Source organism: Diabrotica virgifera, chromosome 8 (assembly GCF_917563875.1).
Source record: "Diabrotica virgifera virgifera chromosome 8, PGI_DIABVI_V3a".
In the NCBI taxonomy this organism is placed as follows: Eukaryota; Metazoa; Arthropoda; class Insecta; order Coleoptera; family Chrysomelidae; genus Diabrotica; species Diabrotica virgifera.
The window spans coordinates 183594036-183619983 of NC_065450.1; the positions used below are offsets into that span (position 1 = coordinate 183594036).

Sequence of the window (25948 nt, forward strand, 5' to 3'; positions counted from 1 at the left end):
ACACAGAGTATATCCTCTGGTCATTGCCGATCACTTCTTACACTTTTTTATATACCGTCTGGTTATGGACCGTCGCTCATTTGAGCCACCTGGTATAATTGTGCGGAGAAGAAGAAGATATCAAGAGATAAGTAATTGGCATATAGAGTGGCCTCTTCTTGTCAGACAACACTTCTTGCACTTCTTCGTCTTCCCTCTGGTCATTGTCTATCACTTCCTCTGTGGAAAAGAAGCGATCAAGAATTAATCGACTACTTCTTACAAGACTCTGATCATTGTCGATAAATTCTTGGTACATCTTGTACACCTCTAGATCAAAGAAACCCTGGTCACCGTCATCGGAGACCTTGATGGCATGGGTTCAAAGTGGTCCGGAACCCTACTTGGTCTACTACTCGTACTATGTATTCCTCTCCATTGATAGATAAACCTTCTATTGAATCTGAGAGCAATTCTTTATTTAATAATTACAGTATCTTCAATTCGCAATTGGATGTTTGCATCTGCTGATTTAGTCATGATCAAGCATTTAGTTTTCTTCAAATTCATCTTCAGTCCGTATTCATCAGAGCATTCATTAAGGCGTTGCATTATGTTCTGTAAATCATTGTGGTAGGGGAGCCCAAGCGGGGATTTTTGCAGTTACTCAAGCGCGTCATATTATGACATGGGGAGAAACCTTATACCCTGTAAATGAATCCCTACCATATATTCGATTTTAATAGAGGGGAGTTCGTTAAGGGGGTCCGAAAAAAAAATCTATCCTTAGAAAAACTCAAAATCGTCAGATTAAGATAAGGTACGTTGCAGATCAGTGTATAGTTAAAAAATCTGACGGTATGAGCGGGGCGTAAGAAAATGGGTGAATCACAAAGTTTCACAAGAAAAATGAAATATTTGGAGAAATGAACGTCAGATCGAAAAACTAAAAAATACGTGTTCAATATTTGTCAAAAATCTATCGAATGATACCAAACACGACCCCCCACGTAGAGGGGTGGGCGGTAAATTTAAAATTTTAAATATGACTCTAATTATATTATAATACTAAATACAGTCTAATTATAGTATGTTTACTATAATTATAGCAGGGTTGCTAATACTGGCACAGTGTTGTTAGAGGTTAGTTCAAATTAAGTTTAAAAGTACTTTTTAATGTATATGCATAATTGGATATTTCCAAGCAAAACTCTTCGAAGTTTTTAAAACATAATAAATATACCAGTGATTGATATATTATTTTAATCACAATAGGCAATATTTATCTTTAAAATGACTCCTACCGAATATAATAATATCATTTTCATGTGGATGTTTGTTTTTATTTGCATCGCCATATTATTCTTGTGTTGCAGAAACCGAAGAAAGACGCGTACGTAATAGCTTATTATATTTAAGTGTCCGTAAAAATATGATATTGATTCGAGTGGCCGTGCAGATTGGGATGATTGTATAGCATGTGTGGAATTCCCCCTCTTCCCATAATTCCTCTCGAAATTTTTCTAGCTACGCCTGTGGTAATGAACTAACACCCCTTGCATGATCTGATTTCTAAATTATCATGTGGCATGTTCCCTTCGCAAAAGTATGTACTTTTATAAAATCCTTAGATGGTAACTTCATCGTTTTGTGATCTCCTATTTCTTTTCTTCTAACAATGAATTTTTCTCCTTTTGTTACTTTCGAAACACATTTTCTACGAACCATTAAGAAACCCGTTAGCTGTTCCACAGACTTAATAAGGACTATAATAGCCTAATAACCCCCTCTATCTCGTTCATCCCTAAAAGTAGATCTAAATTTCACAAGTCAATTACCAATTCATTTTCCCTGTGTCGGTATGTGAGTTAAGATGTCTTAGAAATTTAGCGACGTTAAGTCACATCTGACACACTTTGACGCTTTGCTTGACTGACGCCTGTACCTTGTCGCTGTACCGTTTCGCTGCTAAGTTGCTCTGTTATTGTTTCATTATCTCTCCACCTGTGTACCTGAATCATCTAAGCCGCTGGGACCGCTCTGATTCACATGTTTCAAAGATCAGCAACTCAAGTGTCTGGGCTGTGATTGTTTTGTAATAGGGCAGAACTACCTGTGTTGACATGTGCCGATATTGTAAGTACCAATACTGCCGTGCTAGACCCAAAGGCGGTAACTAACATTTGACAAAATGGTAGCAAAATCGATCTCAAAATTGAATTCTAAAATTTTGGCCCGTTAGGGATTTATGGACTAGTTAATAGTTTTTATGCATGGATATATGCCCCAGTTTATTAAGGGAACCATTAATGATATTTTAAAACAAAGTTTTATATAAAAAAAGGTAGATACCGCTAAATTGTTTTATCAAAAATTACTATAAAACTAAGCCTATTGCGGTATGTGGTTTACAGTTGTGATTGATATGAAATAAAAAGCTTTTCTGTGTATTAAAGTTTAGTAAATTGAAACAATTAAAGTATTATTAAATGTTATTATTTTGTTGAGTCACAATATGACAACAACAAATTGACAAAATTTAGCTGTCGTTATTTCTGTTTTCTTTCAAGAGTCAATAAATACATATTGGTTCATTAATAATAATGTTCTATTTGCGATAAAATATAGACAATTAAATAGACAAACAACATACCTTGTGGCTGGTACATACAAAAAACCTATTTAGTATTACAATGGTATTACCTCATAATTAACATTTTTTATAAAATCTTTTATAGTGCGTCTAATAATTTGGCCAGAAACTGTATACAATGAAAAAAAAAACAGAATCTGTTCAGATTGTTATCAAATGTTAAACACCTGATGTTAAGCGTTTTAAAGAATTCTTCAACTGTGAATTTAAACCATACTTTCACTTTCTCAGCTATTATATTTTTATTTTGTTTCTTAGCGACAAAAGTTTCCTATTTTACGACATATTAATATAGAGCTTTAAGATTTTTATGATCGTCGACACCGACCATAATATTATTATGCAGGTTATTTTTCATCTCATTTTAGATAAATACGATAAGTAATAAAATAGTATTGGGCATTTCACAATATTATATTCGGTAAAATACCATGACTTACAGTAATTAGGGCAAATTTTACCATTTTATTAGTTGTTATATGTTATGACTAAAATTCTAGTTATATGTTATGATTAAAATATGATCACATTGTCTTTCAGACCGAAAGATACCTAATTATGGGATATATAAGATTTTTAAAATATTTAAACTGCTCGACTAAAAAGTTGCTTAAAATGACATAGTGTAGTTTACTTCCGAGGTCCAGAAATATTATCAATAAAACTCTGATTTAAAAACAAATTTAATAAAATTGATTCATAGTTTTGAATACATCATTAATTTATAAACAAATTTTTGTATCATTAACCAGGTATCTGACGCCTTCTTAGAAAATGTATAAAGGATTTTTGTATAAAACTTAGGTAAAGGATTCTCAAAAGATTAAGTAAGATATCCCAAATCTACAATCCCGTATCTATAATAGCTTGTATTTAATAAAAAAAAAATTCAATCAATGGGACTGCTAATCTCATGTACGACCAACAAAGGGTTAATTACAGAAAGCTTTAGTATGAAAGAAACCTTGCGTCTGTACAGGCTGAACATAATTTTTTTCCACCTCTTGTAATTGCTTTAGAATATTAACAATTTAGAACAATTTAAATTGTTCTCTTTCTATAATATTATCTTCAGTGGTTTCACCTGGTGGTTCACAACTCTTACTCGACTCTACTTGATTTTCTAAAAAAACAAAATAGTTTCAGTCACTTTTTCTAAAAATGTTTGTGGACAGCGTGTGGATATATTATAAAGACTTAAAACCTAATTAAAAAAATATTTTTTAACTATGAAAATATCTTACCGCCTAATTAAAGATATAAATCATCCACAGAAAATAAATTTCAATATATATAATAATCTCGAAAAGTTCTTACCATCCTCGCTAATTATTTCTTTTACTAACACAACTCTTTTAACTAACACAATAATAATAACCATGTAAAGTTAGGCCGAATTTACTTTGCAATACTAAGGCGATTTGGCGGTTTCTAAATGTAGGCGTAGCATTCTTGAAAGTATATTAGCGGTAAGTGCAATATGCTAAGGTATATGGGCGGCAACTGTAGCAGATACTGTCAAAACGCCATAGTATTTAACATTTGTCGCCAAATGGCTTAGTATTTTAATTGAAAAGTGTAGATACCGCTAACAAAATGGCAATTTTATTTAAAATATAATGCTTCTACAACTCCAAAGACTTTGTAAATATATTCTAAATACCCTGTTCTACCTAGAAATACAAAAATCTCATTTTTGATAAAAAATCAGTTACCGCCTTTGAGCTTCGCACGGCAGAATATAGAATACACCAGCCCGAGGTTTATGATTTTACAGACTATTTTTTTATTGTTCAGTTGACCCTTATTAAAAGCGGTTTATTGACTCAAACGTTCAGTGCCTTTTTGGTTTATTTATCACTTGAGGGGCTTGATTCAAAACCGGACATTTCCACTTTATGTCATTCTGAGTAAACTAAAAATTTACAACTTTACTTTTCCCTATCTCAAATTGGAGGAAAAGTCCACTTTTGAATCTGAACCAATTCTTTCACACTGACTTACTACTAGGAACTGTTCAATTTTGCTTTTTATCAAATTGTTAATATATGGATCTTTAATCACACATTACAGAGGTGTATTCAACTAATTTTGACCAAAAAGTGGAAATGTCCGGTTTTGCATCTAGACCCCTCACTTGTTTATTTTGGTATAGACCAGACAGACACTTAATAATATTTCTTATGGAATATATACATACTACATACGATATATTATACTAAGCAATTTATGTAGATTATTTTCTTCGTTGATTTTATTTATGTACGTATAGTGATCACTATTAAATTTTTCGTTAAACTTTCTTTAACGTATTCTCAAGTCTTAATAACCACTCATTTGTCTTATTTTAATTTGAATTAAATATTGCCATATACCTAACTATCATTTTCTTTACTTTTCTCGCCTTTCTTGAGAATATAAATTTGAATATTATTACGTTGCGCAAAGAGAACTCAATATAAATTATAACAAAATATTAATCGTTGTGTTTTTTAATTTTATTTGTTTTTATTTATGTTTTGAAGATCACAATATATCTTTTTAAATCAAATATTTACTTATTTTTATTTCCTCACATTTATCTTTTCATTATTTATTTTGATGCATGTAAACATTATCTCTTTCAGGTATTTTATTGTTTTTGGGTTGTGCATGTATATGTGTCATAATAATATTAGTGATTACCGCGAGACATAATTACCTACCACTCTCTCTAAATTTATTTTGTTACTGTGTAGTAGTCATACCTTATTTGTTTCGCATCGTTTTTGTTGTCTTTTCTTGTCGTTCTGGTATCTTTTAACTTTTTCTATTCCCTGTATTCCCTATCCAGCGATAGGGTGGCGCCCAAAATTATCTTCTCTTCTCTTTCTCTTCCGTACCTCACTTTCTTATCCCTTGTATTTGAGCCCTAAAGAACCCCGGCCAAGACACCTCTACCAGACTGAAGCCCGAGCCCAGTGCCGTTCCTTGTGTAACCCTCCATAACTCGTAACCTCCCCTCTGTTAATACAGAGGGTACAATTATAGATGATTGGGATTATTATAGAAACCCTGGCTATCCCTTATCAATATGTGCAATGAAGATTTCTTATTTACATTTAGGAAGTGGACTCCTGTGGATTTTCGAGTGGAAGTGAAACTCAGATTCAAGACATTTGCACGGCACACTACCTCGTCTAAGTCAATGAACAAGATCTATTTAATTTGTTACCTGCTAGTATTAGAACAAGCAAGCGAGGTTCTGGGCCACCCAGTACATATGACAAAAAGAAGAGATGAAGTGATAAGCGATGAGTTCTGCATTACCCACACAGAGTATATCCTCTGTTCATTGCCAATCACTTGCACTTTTTTATCTACCGTCTGGTTATGGACCATCGCTCATTTAAGCCACCTTGTATAATTGTGCGGAAAAGAAGAAGATATATGAGACATCATGTCATCATCATCATCATCATCCTCATTCAACCCCGATCTATCCACTGCTGGATATAGGTCTCCCTCAACATTTTCCAGGTATGCATTTCAGTTTTAGTGATAGATCAATGCAAATTCAAATAAACCCGGAACAGATAGCTAGGGTATGGAAAGAATATTATGAGGAAAAATTTGATACCGAAGTAACACAGGTTGACAATGTAATAAATGAAGGCCAAGAAAACACAGAGATACACCAAATAAGTAGAGAAGAAGTAATAGCAGGAATATCAAACATAACAATAGACAAGGCAGGAGGAGATGATAAAATTGAACCGGAAATGGTAAAATACATGGGAGAAGAGGGAATAAACTGGCTATGGACAATATATAAAGAGGCATGGGAAAAACAAGCAATCCCTAGAGACTGGCAGAATAACATAATTGTACCAATATACAAAAAAGGAGAACATATAAACTGCGAAAACTACAGAGCTATATGTCTGTCATCGGTATGCTTTAAAGTGTATACGAAAATATTAGAGAAAAGACTAAGGCAAGAAGTAGAAATGAAATTGGGAGATGAACAAGCGGCCTTTAGACCAGGAAGACAAACAAATGACAACATATTTACCATCAGGAACCTAATCGAAAGATGCTTAGACACGGGGGGAAAACTGGTATTAGCATTCATAGACCTAAGAGCAGCATTTGACACGATAGAAAGACAAATTATAGGGGAATGCTTGAGGAAAATAAATGTACCAAACAGATTGATAAAAATTATAGAAAGTACTTACAAAGAGGTAAAAGGAAGAGTACAAATAGCAGGGGAACGATCAGAAGAATTTAATTGGAATAGAGGTATTAAACAAGGAGATAGTCTCAGCCCTTTGCTATTCATAATCGTAATGAATGAATTAATAAGAAAAACTAGAGCAAGAACCAACCAACTACAGACAATAATAGGATACCATAGATTACAACCGGTAACAATAGAGTCCTTAATGTATGCGGACGACATAGTACTAATAGCAGATTCCGAGAACAAAATGCAGAAACTAATGGATATATGGGTAGAGGGGTAGAGGAAATAGAAGAGCCAAAAATGGAAAGATAATGATAATCAACGGCAAAGAAGATAATGAAATAAAGATAAAATGCAAAAACTCAGAACTGGAAATAGTTACAACTTACGAATACCTGGGAAGTATCATTACTAACGACGGAAAAATAGACTGGGAAATAACAAATGGAGCAAAGAAATCAAACAAGTTATACTATGCCTTAGCCCCAATACTGGGGAAAAGAGAACTTGCAAGAGAGACAAAAATAAACATATATACCACAATAGTGATACCGACTGTGCTCTACGCAAGTGAAAACTGGACAATTCTGGAAAAACATAAGAGCAGAATAAATGCAATGGAGATGAGACATTTAAGAAGGATAGTTGGAAAGACAAAATGGGATAGATTAAGCAACGAGACTATTAGGAGAATGGCCAACCAAGAACCAATAATGAATAAACTAAAAAAGAGACAAATGAATTGGTATGGGCATTTAATGAGGATGCAACCCAACAGAATTACGAGAAGAATCCACGAAGCAAGGAGCATTGCAAAAAGAAAAAGAGGCAGACCAAGAAAAAAATGGATACAGCAAATAGTAGAGGCGGGAAAAGTTAAAGGAAAATCACTCGAGGAATTAAAAATAATGACCGAAAACAGAAAAGAATGGAAGAGATGGGTGAATGTAAATTAAAATAGCGATCCCAAATCCGACACCCTGATAGGATACAAGGAAGGGGAGAAAGTAAGAAAGAAAGTATTTCAGTTTTGTGCTGTTTGCATCCAATTTTTGTCGATCCGTTTTATATCATCAGACCATCTTGTTGGCGAACGATCTCTACTTCGATATGCTTATTGTCTTTGTCTCTAGTATATCTCTTATTCGCGTAATCCGACATTCTAGCTATGTGCACCGCCCAGTTCCACTTAAGGGTCATAATTCGTTTTATGCCATATGTACGTGGAAAAAAATTAATAAGGTTTTTTTAAGGTGATATAGTAGCGATCAACAGGTAGAAAAAACGCGTTCCAAGATTGCGGCTGTAATTTTGAATATTTTTTCGAGGTATTTGGCACACGTATTCGTAATATAATAAAGAATGGCGGTACAGAGCCCAATTTGAAAAGTATATTAATATGTGGAAATTACTCTGTAATTAAATATAATATTAAAAAAACGAGCCTGTGCCGCCATTAAGAACAAAAAAATACAGTTTCTTCAAATAAACTTTTTTATCCGATGCCTAGATTTTGTGTCATTTTGGAACTACTAATTAAATAAAAAATTTTAGTAGTTCCAAAATGTCACAAAATCTAGGCATCGGATAAAAAAGTTTATTTGAAGAAAGTGTATTTTTTTGTTCTTCTTAATGGCGGTACAGGCTCGTTTTTTTAATATTGTATTTAATTACAGATTAATTTCCACATATTAATATATTTTTCAAATTGGGCTCTGTACCGCCATCCTTTATTATATTACGAATATATATATATATATATATATATATATATATATATATATATATATATATATATATATATATATATATATATATATATATATATATATATATATATATATATATAATCGGTTTATAACGTTCTACGACGTCTTCCGATTCCCAATCGCCATTGCTCTCGATCGTAGCACATGTCTTCGTTCAAGCCTCTTTCTCCGATTTCCCTATGGATTCCTTCTATCCAGCTTTTCCTAGGTCTTCCTCTCTTCCGCCGTCCTTTTGGTGCCCATCGTAGCACTTGCTTGGGTAATCTGTCTTCTTCCATACGTTGTACGTGGCCAAACCATCTTAGTTGCTTTGTTTTTATATCGTCCATTATTGTATGCTTTACATCCATTAGCTCCAATATTCTTGTATTTCTGATTTTTTGTATTCTTGATATACCAGCAGATCTTCTCCAGAAGTCCATTTCAGTTGTTCTGAGCATATTTTCGGATTTTTCTTTAAGTGGCCAAACTTCGCTGCTGTATGTTATAATGCTCTTAACAATGCTGTTATAGATGTTACGTTTATTTTCTTTGGAGATACTTTGGTCCCATAGGATTTTGTTCAATAATGCGATAGCTTTCCTTCCTTGTGTGCACCTTTCTTGGATATTCTTGTCCAACGTTCCATCTTGTGTAATTGTAAGACCCAAGTATTTATATTCCTGACAGTGATTAATAGTTATTTCATTTTCCAACGCTAGATCCTGCTGTATACCACCAACGCACATATATTCCGTTTTCTTGGTATTCACTTCTAAACCCCAGTTCCGGTACTCTTCTATGATTTTTCGGATCATATATTCAATATCGTGATAATCCTGGGCCATAAGAATCTGATCATCCGCAAAACATAGAGTGTATAGCATGTTATCATCATTTAGCGGTATACCCATATTCTTACATTTCCTTTTCCAGGATTTCAAAACTTGCTCTAAATATATTTTAAATAGTGTCGGCGATAGACAGCAGCCCTGTTTAAGACCCTTATTCACTTCAAATCCTGACGAGATTTCCTTGCCTAGCTTAACTTTTGCTATATTATGTTGGTATAGATTTTTTACAGCTTTAATGAGGTTCAGACTGATGTTAGTTTTTTCGAGGGCTTCCCAAAGTTTACTTTGTGGTACAGTATCGTATGCTTTTTTTAAGTCTATGTACACTAAATGCAGTTCTTGATTGTAGGCTATTTGTTTGTCTATTAACTGTGTTACACAATATAGGTGGTCAGTGGTGGATCTGCCAGCGCGGAAACCGGCTTGCTCTTCGACCTCTAAGTCCTTGTATTCTTCTTCTATTTTATTTTTGATAATTTTTCCGTAAACTCTGCTGATGGTGCTTGTGACAGATATTCCCCGGTAATTATCGCATATATTTTTACTGCCTTTCTTGTGTATTGTTTATATTATATTACGAATTCGTGTGCCAAATATCTCGAAAAATATTCAAAATTACAGCCGCAATCTTGGAACGCGTTGTCGCTACCTGTTGATCGCTACTGCTTCCTCTTAATAAATGCTGTTTTCTTCGCTTGTGATCGGTTGTATATACTTCGAAAATTACCCCCGTATAAAGAACATTTAGTTCCCTTACGATTATAATTTTGTCTGTCCGCTGTCCATTATCGATTCATTTTTAGGCGTGTTCAGAGCTTTTTTATTACTCCATAGTGAGACCTACATTCGAAAGACTAAAATTATTTTGGCAATGCTATTCATCAATCGGGAACGTAGTTTGAATGTTTATTCAAGCGTTTATTCCACTTTCAAATTAATAAAACTAAGTGCTGTGACGTAGTGTGAGAAATGTACATATTAACAAAATGAAAAGCAGCTTATGTTCTTATGTTAATCGATTCTTTAGAGACAACAGTGTCAAACAACAATGAGTGCAAGTGCATGGGCATTTGTCTTGCTTTACAGTGTTGTCGTTGCTCTTGTTGGTATAATTTTATGGATTCTCTGTGTCTGGTGTAAATTGAAGAAGCAGAAGCATATATTTTGTTTCGATAGTAATTGTAAGTGATGTTGAAAAAGTAACTATTCGTTACAAAGTACTTGTTACTTACGAATACCGAAAGTAACGATTACTATACAGAAAGGCAAATCGTTACTTTGATTACTTTGATTACTCTGATTACTTCGTACCAATCATATCAGAGCGAGTACCTATTTGAGTATTGTATCTACAATCGGTTGATATCGGAATCGGACCGGTATCAGACGAGTGCTCGGTATCAGTACAGTTAACTAAAATTTTATCTATGAAGGACGAAGGCTATGAAGAGTTTTACAGGATTACAGGGCGCTGAGAAGTAGCTGAAACAGAGGGAGGTATATCATTTAACAAAGCATGAAAGCATGTACCCAGAAACAGATATCTATACGATTTGTGGAGGTAGATAATTCACAGAATTTCATAGATGTTCGTTCCTTTGAAAATAAAAATGCAACACTTTAGATTTTAATAATAAATACACACTATTCTTATCAGGCCTAGAAAAAAATAGCTTAGATTGACCGAAAAAAATGTAGAAATGATAATATTTCTAGACTATGATTATCAACTTTAATTTTACATGTAGGTGTGGCATTGTTTTTATTAGACCGGGCATTTAACATTAAAAACACAGGAATAAGTATATTTTTTAATATTACTATATTTAAAAATATATTTATTAATGACGTATTCGTGTTCAGCAATCCCAAAAACCCTCGAGTAATTGTTTACATCAATTAAGTGCCAAAACCCTCGAAAGTATAGGTGACGTACCTTAGCAGTAACCCTGGGCATCAGGTTCTTCGGAGGTTCGTTCTGATTGCGTAGTCGTGTTCAGTGATCCCAAAACCCCCGAATAACAAAGTCTGACCCTTAATTACTGATTTTGACATGTTTATGTACTTTTGGATGCATTTTATACTGCAATTATGAATTTCCACCCATTTTTCTATTGAAAACTTTTTCCTGTTTCACTATTTCCCTAAAAATCATTTATTTTGCCTAAATGCCTTGGTATCAGCGCCGGTTTAACCAGGGGTCTTTTGGGTGCTGTAGCACCGGGCGGTTGAAGGTTCTAGGGCGGTACGCGCGAAGCGCGTGCTGTTCCGAAATTATATGATTATGGTAAAATAAAATTTGCATACAAATCCACATGATATAATAATAAAAATTTTTCTGTTTTATCATTAACTTGAAAACTTAACAATAATTTATAAATAAATTATTATTATTAACGTCGACGTACCTATATGGTTTATGCACTGTGTTCAGTTTATGTTATCTAAATGTCAGATAACGTACAAACATGCCGCGCGCCGGAAAATTATATCATTCTACAGCGTTTAAGAATATAATTAGACAAGTAAGAATCTGTTTTTAGGTGGATGTGAGAGGTGGCATTCAGATTTTTGCGGATAAAGTTAGGTGATAACTTCGTTAATAATAATTAATTTATGCTCCTTCTCAAGTATGCCCCGAACATTAATAAAAAGATAAAATATTTAAAAATTTCAAAATATTTCGTTTTTTTTCTACTTTTTTTGCTTATAACTTAAAAACTATTCATTTTAGAACAAAGTCCTATAGGAATAAAACGAAGATAATTAAATTTTCTATCAGATGCGATTTGTTAAAAATGTCTTAATTTATCACCCTTGCTTCAAAATAGCAATAAATATAAAATAAGGGGGCAAAACAAGCCTGTCCTTATTCAATTATTTTCCATCACTTAGGTTACACTTGGAACCTTCCTAATTCGCTTAAAAAAATTTTTTAATTTGCTAAAACCGTACACCAAATTTCATTAAAATTAACTTACTAGATTTTGCATAATAATTTTGCAATCTAAACTTTTTTTTAAAAATTAAAATTTTTTAAAATATTGCACAACAAAAACTAGAACATACAAAGATTTGTCAATTTTTTTACATATAAAGAAGTACTCCACCTATCTAATGCACTTAACAGAATTGAAATAGGATTATTGAAGCAGCCTCAGCAATGTTTTAAAGTTATAAACAATTTTTTGGCTTATAAACAAATTAGTGCTGTGTCCAGGAGGGGGTGCTATGGGCTCCTTTATTTAGATGGACTTACCCAAGTTTTTTTATGTATTTTGACCCGTAGAACACGAATTTTTTGGGTAACAGTTGATCCGGATGTCGATAAGATTGTTATAAACAAAGAACTTGAGGAATTACATAAAATCGATTTTTCGCAAAATAAAACATTTTTTTTTTGTATTTCTTGGGTAATTCTAAGCAAAAATGTTCTTACAAGTTTTTTCGTAGGATGCATAGTTTTCGAGATAAACGCGGTGGAACTTTCAAAAAATCGAGAAATTGCAACTTTTGAACGCGAATAACGTTTGATTAAAAAATAAAATAGCAATTCTGCTGACAGCAATTGAAAGTTTAAGTCAAATTATACCGGTTTTAATTATTAATTGAAATAAAGTTAAGAAATATTTTTGAGCCTGGGCGCGGCATCCGTATCAGCACCGGGCGGCAGACTGTGTTAAACCGGCACTGCTTGGTATATGTGTATTTTATTGTTGTGATCCAAAAATCTAAAATAATACATGCCCGGGCCAAAAAAATAGTAGAATTTATAAAAAAAAAATCATTTTTAATTACTAATTAGTCTGGACAAAATTATGGTTTTTTTAATCATTTGTTTTGAATAATTTTTAACATAATAGATAACGTATCATTTAACTTCTATCCATTAAATAGATCGGTGAAGGTCGTTGTTATATCGGATCTTATACTTATACGAAATACTGAGAAATGCGATTCTCGATATGATTACCGGTACTCAAATACAAAAGTAACAAAAGTAATCATAGTAACGAATACTGTAAATAATTACTTTTTACAAAAGTATCGATTTGTAACGAATACTCGAAAGTAACTATGTATAATCAACATCACTAGTGCATGGGCATTTGTCTTGCTTTACAGTGTTGTCGTTACTCTTGTTGGTATAATTTTATGGATTCTCTATGTTTGGTGTAAATTGAAGAAACAAGAACATCTTGCGAAAATGCAAGAACAATACCAAGACTGCAAGACCAAGACCGATTCTAGGCAACAGTAGCTTCCAGTAACTTATCGTTTCCGTGGTCTCGGTGATCTTCCGTGGTTTTAGAGAAAATACATAAAAAGTTCATGAAAAACCTTAAGTCTTTAATATAAACATTAGGCCGAGTGGATCTGGCATAAAAGTTTATAGATAAAGACATAATTATAGCAGTTATCGGTAATGTGGTATGATTTCCTGTAACCAATGAAATCACCAATTCCACAACCGGAAAATACATCAAAAGGAGGTCTTTTAACCTTCACAAAATTAATGTATTTTTCAAAGCTAGCCTCTCATTCTTGTCTACTGTTTTTTTTTAATTTTTTTATCAAAACAGTCTAGTGCTCTCACTTTTTAATTATTGTTTCATATCATAAAGCTACGCCACCTTAGTGCCTCTTCAAATTATTGTATTCACAGCTAAACTTGATTCGATTGTCCAACCACCCTTTGTACTCAACATAATATAGCAGTACTAAACTAACTTTTTTTCTTTCAGATGGTCCTTCAGTCACAGTCACAACGACAACGCAGCATGCTCAATCGCCACAGGTAGTCCCACCTTATCCCATAGATACACGTCATCCGGTACCAGCTAGTAATATTACGGGATATGGAAATCAAGCCCCATATCAACAATACCCATTCCACCAAACAGGTAAGTTTGATGATTATTTATGGAGAAACATTAATGTTGTAGAGTCTAATATAATTAAGTATCTGAAGCTGGAGTTTTCTTAGAAACCCTTAACATCATAAAATATTCAAAAGGTTCTAAAACAAATAAATGCTACATTTTACTTATGATAGGCCATCTAAAAAAAATAAAAATATATTGGTAATTTTAGGTACTTACAAGAAGAGAAAAGTAACGAATACTAATATATAAAAAAAAAACCATGGTTTAGATAGGAAGTGAAAATAAAATATGAAAAAAAGAAGAAAGCCTTTTTACAATATGTACAGAACAATACACACACAACAGGCATACGACCACTATAGTTGAATGTCTATTAAGCCAGATCATCCATTTCATAAGTCCATATTTGGAATAGTTTCATATTTTTTTGCTAATTTTTTGCTAATTTATTACCACAAAAACAAATTTTTTGCTCCACCCCTAACCGAGAAACAATGGTTGATGTAGCTTAATATTATGTCACATCATCGATAGCCATATCTCGCTAACCTAAAGAGCTAGAAAATCGTACGACGCGGCATATTTTTTTGCTAATTTATTGCTGTCGATCTGCATATTCAACATACCCCAAAACCACCCCTGCTTCCCTTACAGCTAAACAACACCCCCAAAAAACAACGACAAATCTTGAAAAATGATTTTTGTGATATAGTTGACGGTTGATATTTAATTGCTAATTTTTTGCTGTCATTAGCCGTAAAAAACAAATTTTTTGCTCCACCCCTAACCGAGAAACAATGGTTGATGTAGCTTAATATTATGTCACATCATCGATAGCCATATCTCGCGAACCTAAAGAGCTAGAAAATCGTACGACGCGGCATATTTTTTTGCTAATTTATTGCTGTCGATCTGCATATGCAACATATCCCAAAACCACCCCTGCTTCCCTTACAGCTAAACAACACCCCCAAAAAACAACGAAAAATCTTGAAAAATGATTTTTGTGATATAGTTGACGGTTGATATTTAATTGCTAATTTTTTGCTGTCATTAGCCGTAAAAAACAAATTTTTTGCTCCACCCCTAACCGAGAAACAATGGTTGATGTAGCTTAATATTATGTCACATCATCGATAGCCATATCTCGCGAACCTAAAGAGCTAGAAAATCGTACGACGCGGCATATTTTTTTGCTAATTTATTGCGGTCGATCTGCATATGCAACATACCCCAAAACCACCCCTGCTTCCCTTACAGCTAAACAACACCCCCAAAAAACAACGACAAATCTTGAAAAATGATTTTTGTGATATAGTTGACGGTTGATATTTAATTGCTAATTTTTTGCTGTCATTAGCCGTAAAAAACAAATTTTTTGCTCCACCCCTAACCGAGAAACAATGGTTGATGTAGCTTAATATTATGTCACATCATCGATAGCCATATCTCGCGAACCTAAAGAGCTAGAAAATCGTACGACGCGGCATATTTTTTTGCTAATTTATTGCTGTCGATCTGCATATGCAACATATCCCAAAACCACCCCTGCTTCCCTTACAGCTAAACAACACCCCCAAAAAACAACGAAAAATCTTGAAAAATGATTTTTGTGATATAGTTGACGGTTGATATTTAATTGCTAATTTTTTGCTGTCATTAGCCGTAAAAAACAAATTTTTTGCTCCACCCCTAACCGAGAAACAATGGTTGATGTACTTAATATTATGTCACATCATCGATAGCCATATCTCGCGAACCTAAAGAGCTAGAAAATCGTACGACGCGGCATATTTTTTTGCTAATTTATTGCGGTCGATCTGCATATGCAACATACCCCAAAACCACCCCTGCTTCCCTTACAGCTAAACAACACCCCCAAAAAACAACGAAAAATCCTAAAAAATGATTCTCATGATATGGTTGACAGTTGATGTTCAATAACAAATTTTTTTCTATGATAAGTTCTATCGATCCAAAGCTTATTTTAAATGTTTTTTAATGATACTTATGCACGTATTATAAAAATTGAGTTATCCATCGCATTTTTTCGGTATGTCAAAAAAAAGTGTTTCATTTTTTGTTTATTACATTTTCTGTTATATCTCGAAAACTGCTCAATGGATTTTAATGATCCTCATCTCTTTTTATTTTGTTAAACGTGCAAAAATATGAATTTTTCATTTTACCATATCAATGTATATCGAACCATATCTCCGAGATTTATCGATCGATTTTTGACTATTATTAAATATAAGTCACTTCGATACCACTCCGGCTACACTCATAAAAAAAGTAGTTACCGATCTTAGAAAAAGCGTTCTTGAACGAAGAAAGGCTGTTTTCTACAGCAAAGAGTAAAATAAACTATAGCCAAGAACTTATTCTTCATAAGAATGTATTGAAAAAAAATTCTTGGTTGTAATTTATTTTACTCTTGGCTCTAGAAAACAGCCTTTCTTCGTTCAAGAACGCTTTTTCTAAGATCGGTAACTACTTTTTTTATAAGTGTAGCCGGAGTGGTATCGAAGTGACTTATATTTAATAATAGTCAAAAATCGATCGATAAATCTCGGAGATATGGTTCGATATACATTGATATGGTAAAATGAAAAATTCATATTTTTGCACGTTTAACAAAATAAAAAGAGATGAGGATCATTAAAATCCGTCGAGCAGTTTTCGAGATACATATAACAGAAAATGTAATAAACAAAAAATGAAACACTTTTTTTTTGACATACCGAAAAAATGCGATGGATAACTCAATTTTTATAATACGTGTATAAGTATCATTAAAAAACATTTAAAATAAGCTTTGGATCGATAGAACTTATCATAGAAAAAAATTTGTTATTGAACATCAACTGTCAACCATATCATGAGAATCATTTTTTAGGATTTTTCGTTGTTTTTTGGGGATGTTGTTTAGCTGTAAGGGAAGCAGGGGTGGTTTTGGGGTATGTTGCATATGCAGATCGACAGCAATAAATTAGCAAAAAAATATGCCGCGTCGTACGATTTTCTAGCTCTTTAGGTTCGCGAGATATGGCTATCGATGATGTGACATAATATTAAGCTACATCAACCATTGTTTCTCGGTTAGGGGTGGAGCAAAAAATTTGTTTTTCACGGCTAATGACAGCAAAAAATTAGAAATTAAATATCAACCGTCAACTATATCACAAAAATCATTTTTCAAGATTTTTCGTTGTTTTTTGGGGGTGTTGTTTAGCTGTAAGGGAAGCAGGGGTGGTTTTGGGGTATGTTGCATATGCAGATCGACAGCAATAAATCAGCAAAAAAATATGCCGCGTCGTACGATTTTCTAGCTCTTTAGGTTCGCGAGATATGGCTATCGATGATGTGACATAATATTAAGCTACATCAACCATTGTTTCTCGGTTAGGGGTGGAGCAAAAAATTTGTTTTTTACGGCTAATGACAGCAAAAAATTAGCAATTAAATATCAACCGTCAACTATATCACAAAAATCATTTTTCAAGATTTTTCGTTGTTTTTTGGGGGTGTTGTTTAGCTGTAAGGGAAGCAGGGGTGGTTTTGGGGTATGTTGCATATGCAGCTCGACAGCAATAAATTAGCAAAAAAATATGCCGCGTCGTACGATTTTGTAGCTCTTTAGGTTCGCGAGATATGGCTATCGATGATGTGACATAATATTAAGCTACATCAATCATTGTTTCTCGGTTAGGGGTGGAGCAAAAAATTTGTTTTTGTGGTAATAAATTAGCAAAAAATTAGCAAAAAAATATGAAACTATTCCAAATATGGACTTATGAAATGGATGATCTGGCTTAATAGACATTATAGTTGAGTCCGCGACTGTCACTTGCTGTTGCGTTTAGTAAATTTCAATATCCGACTTATCATCGACTTATTTCGTATACTTTAAATGATGACGCACGGGTAAAGATTCGCGGACTCAACTGTATAAACGAATCAGAAACGAAACGAACAATTTAGTCAGACAAATAAAAAGGGAACACTGGGAGAACTTCTCAAAACAGATGGAACATTACTTCTACCAGAACAATAGAATAAAAGTAAAAGTAGATGAAGAACTAACTGACCCAATTGAAGCTGGCAATGGGATAAGACAGGGGACTCCCTGAGTCCTCTATTGTTCAACTTGATCATGGATGACATAATAAAAAAGTAAGAACAAAAAAAGGATAATATCAAAATAATCTGCAATGCAGACGACGCAATACTAATCTTTCGAATGAAAATGATTTACTACGTATGCTGTACCAATTTAATATAACCGTTAGAAAATTTAATATATTTCCCCAAAAAAGACTAAATGCATTGTTATAACAGTAAATCTAATAAGGTGTACATTATAGCTGGAGGGTCAGATAATAGAACACGTCATGGAGTTTAAATATCTAGTCAACACACTATCTAGCTACGAAAATCTCGAAACAGAAGAGAAAGATCAAGTAAATAAAGCAAATAGAGCCGCAGGTTGCCTGAATGAAACAATATGTAGAAATAAAAATATCGGAAAAGAAGTGAAAGGTAGAATTTACAAAACAGTCACCAGACCAATAATGACATACGGCACTGTAATATAGAAAGGTCAAAAATAGTGCTAGACACAGCAGAGATGAAAACACATGGTGTTTCACGACGATCAGTGGGAAGACCACGAAAAAGATGGAACGACATCTTACTAGAGGCACATTGAAAAAACAGACAGTCATGTCTATACAAAAAAAGAAAGAAGAAAAGAAGAAGAAGGTAGAAGTAGAAGGTATATCTTACTATAATATGACTTTCTCCTTTATTATTAAACTTCGCCTTAGAGCACGCAGAGGTTTTGGTCTCCTTGGCGCGTCAGATCACCTTCAATTAGTTTATCTGATAATAGAAATAAATAAAACGCTGTACTTAAACTGCCGTCAAACGGTCTTGCACTATAATGCCGTTAACAGCTATGACGTCATTCGTATGATTCGTTTGACGGCATTTTCTTCGGCTGCCGTTCGCTTTCACTTCCAGTTCAGCATATATACACGTGGTGAGTTAATGCACGAGTTGACGATTCTCTTCTCTTATCTTATTTTATTATATAGTGCCCGTCTCACTATATAGTTACAAGCGTTATATTTGTACCTAATTGTTAATTATTGTGGGAATAATAAGTTTGAATTTGGAAAACTTGAATGACTTAGGTAAGTGTCATTATTGTGCGTAGTATTGCACAACGTACGGGCATGTTATTTGAGCAAAGGTTTAATCTATTAAAAAATCTCAAAACACTGTGGGCCAATGATACTGCTGTTTTACTTACACCCTATAGATGTTACATAAGAAAATGACACGCAAGTTATTATTGACAGTAATGATGAAGTTGTATTTGAAAATGACACGCAAGTTATTATTGAAAGTAATGATGAAGTTGTATTTGAAAATGACACGCAAGTTATTATTGAAATGATGAAGTTGTATTTGAAAGTGAAAATAAGCTGTGTGGTGAGGTGGTTCGTCAAGAGATAAGTAGGGTAGATAACGTAGAGCGGAATATACAAGAGTCAAGTCCAGAAAATCAACTTCCTATTACTCACCCAACTCTTCAAGTGAACGATGTTGCTTTGTCGACAATTAAAATGCCAGTGGCAGTAAAGAAACGAAAACGCCCAAAAGGACAAGGCCTGACAGCAATAGGACTCTATTAAAGAAAAAGAAAAGGAACCCCAAAACATTTCCAAATAAAGCCAGGGTTCCATTCCAAAGAAAGGATTAAATTTCTATAATTAATTTTTTTTTCTTAGTTTATAACAGGTTTCACAAAAAATAAAGATTAATTTAATTATGTTATTTATCATTACCCATAATTAAAATACGTTTTTATACTTCACTTTGTTTTCTTTTTCGTTTATAAGAAAATCTTCTAATATTAATAAATTCTTTTATCAGAAATTGATACTAAGATGGCCAGCCTCCAAGCGAACGGCATCCGAAGAAAATGCCGTCAAACGCTTCATGATGTCATAGCTGTTAACGGCATTATAGTGCACGACCGTTTGACGGCAGTTTAAGTACAGCGTAAATAAAATATATTTATCATTCAATAAGGAAGAAATTATAAATTAGATCTGTGTAACAACACACCTATGCAAAATGTTGGGTCAGTTTATAACAATTAGTACAGGAACCAAAGTCATTAACAGAATGGATCGATTTGCTTGAAAATTTGACAAGTAGTGGATAATCCAAGGATCAAAATCTATACGATGCCAAAAGGCGCAACTCCATCTCGGAGATGAAAATTTTTTATTATATTTTGACCGCAAAAGTGGATAAAAACATTCCTTCTAAGCAAAAAATGTTCTATACATTGTTTTGATAAAATTAACAGTTTTCGATTTATTCGCTATCGAAAGTGTTAGTTTTATATCGAAAAAATCAATGTTTTTCGATATTATACTCATTCACGATTCACTCAATTTTTGCCGCAGAAAAAACTTTTTCAAACCAGGTTCTTGGGAATTAAATATCCTACAATTTCATATTTGAACATTTTTTCGTATCTTTGATGGTAATCTTTCTATTCTGAAGAAAATGGCATTTTTTACCAAACTACAAAAAATCTTTATTCGCTTTTACCTCCAGTTTTTTTAAAACTAGTCATTCTAAGCCAGTCAAACTTCTAGAATCTATTAATAATACATAAATAAAGAAGAATGAATAAGGCTAATGACTAAAAACACCGCTAATTTACATTATTTTGCTTCCAATTGGATTTCTCCTTTTTTTTTCAAGAAAATATATTGATTTTTTAACCGTAACTTTTTTTATTTTTTATCTTAGAAAGTTTTTTAAAAAACAATTTTGTAGGCTTTTACAAGATCTATAAGGCTATTAATATTAATCTCTTTTAAAATCCTCTGTCGCAAAAAGATGTGACTTTGAAAGGGTTGGTAAAGGTGGTTTTTGTATATTATTACAAGTTTGAATTGTCAACAGCTCACTCACTTTTTGCCGTAGAAAAAATTGTTGCAAACCAACTTCTTGGGAATTGTATTTGATGCTAATCTGTTTATTCTGAAGAAAAAGGCATTTTTTACCAAACTACAAAAATTCGTTATTCGCTTTTAACTCAATTTTTTTTAAAACTAATCATTCTAAGCCGGTCAAACTTCTAGAACCTATTAATAATACATAAATAAAGAAGAACAAATAAGGTTAATGACTAATTTAAATTAGGGTGGTGATTAGGGGGTTGTGTCAGATCACTTTTTCGCTGAAAAAAAAATAGGGACTGACATTCTTTTCATTATAAGTCACTTAGTTTTTGAGCTATAGACTTTTTTTATTTCTGGAGATAGATATTTTTAAATACTTTAAATTAGTTTGAACAAGTTATCCTCGAAAAATGCATAGTTTTCCCATCTTTTGACTTTGAAACTACAATTTTTAGCATTTGACGAAGAAGAGCTACTATATAATAAAGTATAGATCGATTACTATTGGTCTTAATTAAAAAAAAACGCTTTTATTTATTTTTTCAAAAAGGTACATTTTTGTTAAGGAAAGTTGTTTTGATAAAACGAAAACTTTTTAGTTATTAACAGAAAACTGATTAAAAACATTGATTTTTTCGATATAAAACTAACATTTACGATAGTGAATAAATGGAAAACTATTAATTTTATCAAAAAATGTATTAAACGTTTTTTGCTTAGAATGGATGTTTTTACCAACTTTTGCGGTCAAAATATAATAAAAAATGTCCACCCCCGAGATGGGGTGGCAACCACCCCCATGGTAAAAGCGCCTTTCGGCATCATATAGATTTTGATCCTTGGACTATCCACTACTTATTCTCAAATTTTCAAGCAAATCGATCCATTCTGTAAAAATTGCGATGTTTTGTTCTATTTTAAGCTTCATTACTTGGACTAAGCACACCGTTGGCTTAAAACTCCAGCTTGGGATACTAATTTTGCAACCATTACAAAATAATATGCGTACTAACAATTCTATTTATAATTTACATAGTACCTCAACCCTACGGTCTTCCTCCTCCTGCGATGGGTATGGCAGGTACTTCGTTTTATACTGGTCAGTTGGCCTTTGCTAAGATTGGCTTTCGATTGTTGTTTTGAACCTGCATTTTTTGCACAAGCACGTAATTTTACACAAAAACTTATACAGCACTTGACACCTCCCTCAGTATATGTGACAGTAGTATTGTGGGCAATATTTTCAGAGCTTTTGAATATCAGATTTAAATGGATAAGGAGTTATCCTTTTTTAATGAAACAGCATAGTTTTTTCTGAAAAGAGGAAATTATGCTTGTAGTTGGTTTCATTGATTTCAAGAAGGCTTTTAACAAAGTGCAGCATAATTGTCTTAAAGAAATTTCTTAAACAAAAACATAGCTACAAAACAAAACTGTGAGCCAATAAATGACATAAAATAAATATTTGAGTTATTAACAGAACTTTTCACTCGCGCTCGCGCTTCCTGTCCTTTGACTTCCTTCCTCAAAATCTGACAATTGAGGGAGCGCCGTACACTGGCAGCGGCATCGGCAGTGTAAGCGCACACTCATGCTGCCCACTTCCCTGCTCATTTCTCTGTCCAACTGGACTGAGTGTAAATCCGGCATTAGATACAGATTTAATCCTCTTCGAATAGTATCTCATGACTTTTGATGTAAAATAATTAGAGAACTCGATTCACCCCCTGATGTATCAAATCAAGACTTTTATACACAAATAACACGGTGATTAGTTGCATGTATAACAGTATTATTAGGTACTAGACAAAATGATGCATTTGTTTAAAAGTGGAATGAAACAACGGAATTGTTGATCCATATACTCGTATGCATGTTCAAACAGTATGTACTGGCAATGATATGTAAATTTACTGTATACTATCAAATTATTTATAGTTACAGTAGAACCCCGATTATCCGGGTGCGGATTATCCGTGCTGCGGATTATCCGTGTTATGATTTTCTATTACTCAAGTTGCGTTTTTGAGGTTTTATCAAAATAGCGTCATCGTAAATCACTTGAAGGAAACTCTCTATGACGAAAGAGAGACTCATAATGACAGATTTATTTTTTTCTGTTATTTTTTATGGTAGGCACATATGTATATGTATACGTACGTACATATGTATTACACATAAGAAATACATGTTTGGATTATCCGTGCTTTTCAATTATCCGTGCCACCCTTCGGTCCCGACGCGCACGAATAATCGGGGTTCTACTGTATTTCGCTATTTGTGTGATATGGCTATTTATTATGTCTAAACGTTCCAAAACTAGGCCAAAAAAATAAAAAAAAAACAAATGCCATAATTTTTCTATTTATTCGTAAATATCGTTTCACTGTCAACTTACAAATAAAGTAAGTGGTCAAACTTGCTCGGTGTTAATGGCCTTTTTATTGCCTTAGAAAGTACCAAATATATTCGTGTCATTAAATCAGTAAATACAGATGTGTATTATTTGGGTAAACATAATTACACCCGACAATCTTCCAGATTTACTTGGTTATATTTGTTGCTCTATGTTTAGTCATACGCTTTTTGAAATTCCTATCTGCCTGACCTATATATTCTTTTAATTAAATATCAGTGTTTTGTACTTGAGTGTGCGTGAACTTGTTTGTGTGTACTTACAATAATCCTTGTTTTATATTTTACATAGTAAATTATCTACTAGTTTTATTGTTAATACTACTCAGTTAATTATTGTAATCAGCAATAAACATGGGACTAAAAAAACATTCTTCTTAAAAAAGTAGTGTAGTGTTAGCAGACCGTAGATGTGAACCTAGGGGGTTGTTTTAAACCGGTGTTGCTTCAAAAGCAGAATAATACTGATATCATATCTGCTTGCGCCCTTTTAGGTTTAATTAATTTCAATGCCTTTTTCTGTGACGCGGCAACTCGGCGATTTTGGGAATATATATGTATTACAATGTATAATCTTGAAATACAGTCAATGTATTCAATCGTAATCAAACGCAGTCATTCAGAATTCAGAGCGAGCTGAGACATCGCTACAGGGCTAAAACATGTGCTCTTAAATCGTCACGTTCACGCGATATTTTAGCAAGCGAAGATGTGAAACATACTCGTGATAAATATCACAGCCATTCAAACTGCTTATTCGTTGTTTTACGGATTTCATTATTTCATCTAAATCGACAGTTAAGTGACGGACAATAGAAAAACAGACACTTCTACATATTCACTTCACCTTCTAGATCATAATCATTCTTTTAATGAAGAGTTTCAAATTCTGCATATTCAAAATAAAGGCCTTAAGCTATCTTTATTAGAATCTATGGAAATTAATAAATTAAAAAATACAGATATAATTCTGAATGACCAACTCGAGACAAACAGCTCCCCACTCATCAACCTTTTCAGTTAAAGACTTTAAAAAGGCAAACCCATAGTAAACTAAATCACTTGAGAAAGGCACTCTGCCGAAACAGCTGTAGTCACATAGTTATAATAAATTTTGTGAAGTATAGAAAACAAACGTTTTCAGTGTTTTATTGTTAAATACTATTCTGTCTCAAAAATTGATAATCCAGATTTAGAACAATATGTTTTACGTACAATAAAAATGACAGAAAAAAACATATCTTAAACAGCAGTAGTAACAAATTAAGTTAATATTCAGGTCATATTCGTCAACTGTCCTACCCTGGCCAGTTTTCTACGTGGTCTCCAGCCTGTAGACCAATGTCTATGACAATTCCTAGTGCCGTTCCGACACCTACCCATACTACGGTACCATACTTTCAAACTGGTTAGTTAGTTTGCTGTGAAATAATTAGTATTTGCTTGATTAGTCGAGTGTTTGGTTTTTATTTTAGTACATTATTTGACGGTTTTTGCTGTAAATTTTAAAGAAACGTTTGGATTGACATAAAATTTTTCATACGCATAGCCAACATGTCAAAGAAAAAAAGTGATATTGTGTCGATGTGTGCTTTTGTCCTGGGGGTGAGTTTCACCCCTTCTCGGGGGTGAAAACATTCAAAACGTTCAAAATAAGTCCGAAATTCGATAATATGCCTAATTCTAAGCAACTTTTATTCTATACAGTTTTTTCAATAAGTTAATACTTTTCGAGTTATTTTCGAGTGAATATGTTCATTTTTCAACAAAACAAACACATTTTTAGAAACATTTTTACCATAAAAGGTGCCAACAATATTTTGAGCATCTCACTTACTTGTAAGGTTAGGAGTTTTTTTAAAAAAACAGAAATAAACGTTTTTTTAAACACTTTAAAAAATTCAAAATGAGTGTTGCCCGAAAAGTGTTCCGTTTTTTGGTTATTTCTCGATGAAATATTCGATTTGGAATTTGACGAATAAGAACCTACTTTTCATTAGCTATCACTTTGCTTGTACTTGGTCTATAGACTTAATATATGCACCATTTTTTTCATTTTTTTATAAACTATATTTTTATTAAGAATATTTTTTCGACAAAATACTTACTTTTTGATTTATTTGCGAAAAACCGTCTAAAAACGTGGTTATTTTGTTTAAAAATGAACAAATTTATTCGCAAATAACTCGAAAA

General features: G+C 33.1%; 1 protein-coding gene across 15 annotated transcripts in view; it reads left to right on the plus strand.

Annotated features, from left to right (window-relative positions):
• The window catches only part of LOC114342596 (nematocyst expressed protein 4), a 236263-nt gene that overhangs the window by 185576 nt on the left and 24739 nt on the right, over window positions 1–25948 (plus strand). For 9 of the 15 annotated variants that reach the window (XM_050658127.1, XM_050658131.1, XM_050658130.1 and 6 more), the window contains exons 2-4: window positions 14208–14366; window positions 22377–22439; window positions 25035–25163. In XM_050658127.1, the coding sequence (XP_050514084.1) occupies window positions 14208–14366; window positions 22377–22439; window positions 25035–25163 (351 nt within the window). Of the gene's footprint in view, window positions 1–2087; window positions 2116–14207; window positions 14367–22376; window positions 22440–25034; window positions 25164–25948 lie in introns of those variants that run through there. The other 6 variants (XM_050658133.1, XM_050658128.1, XM_050658132.1 and 3 more) reach the window with 4 other exon arrangements.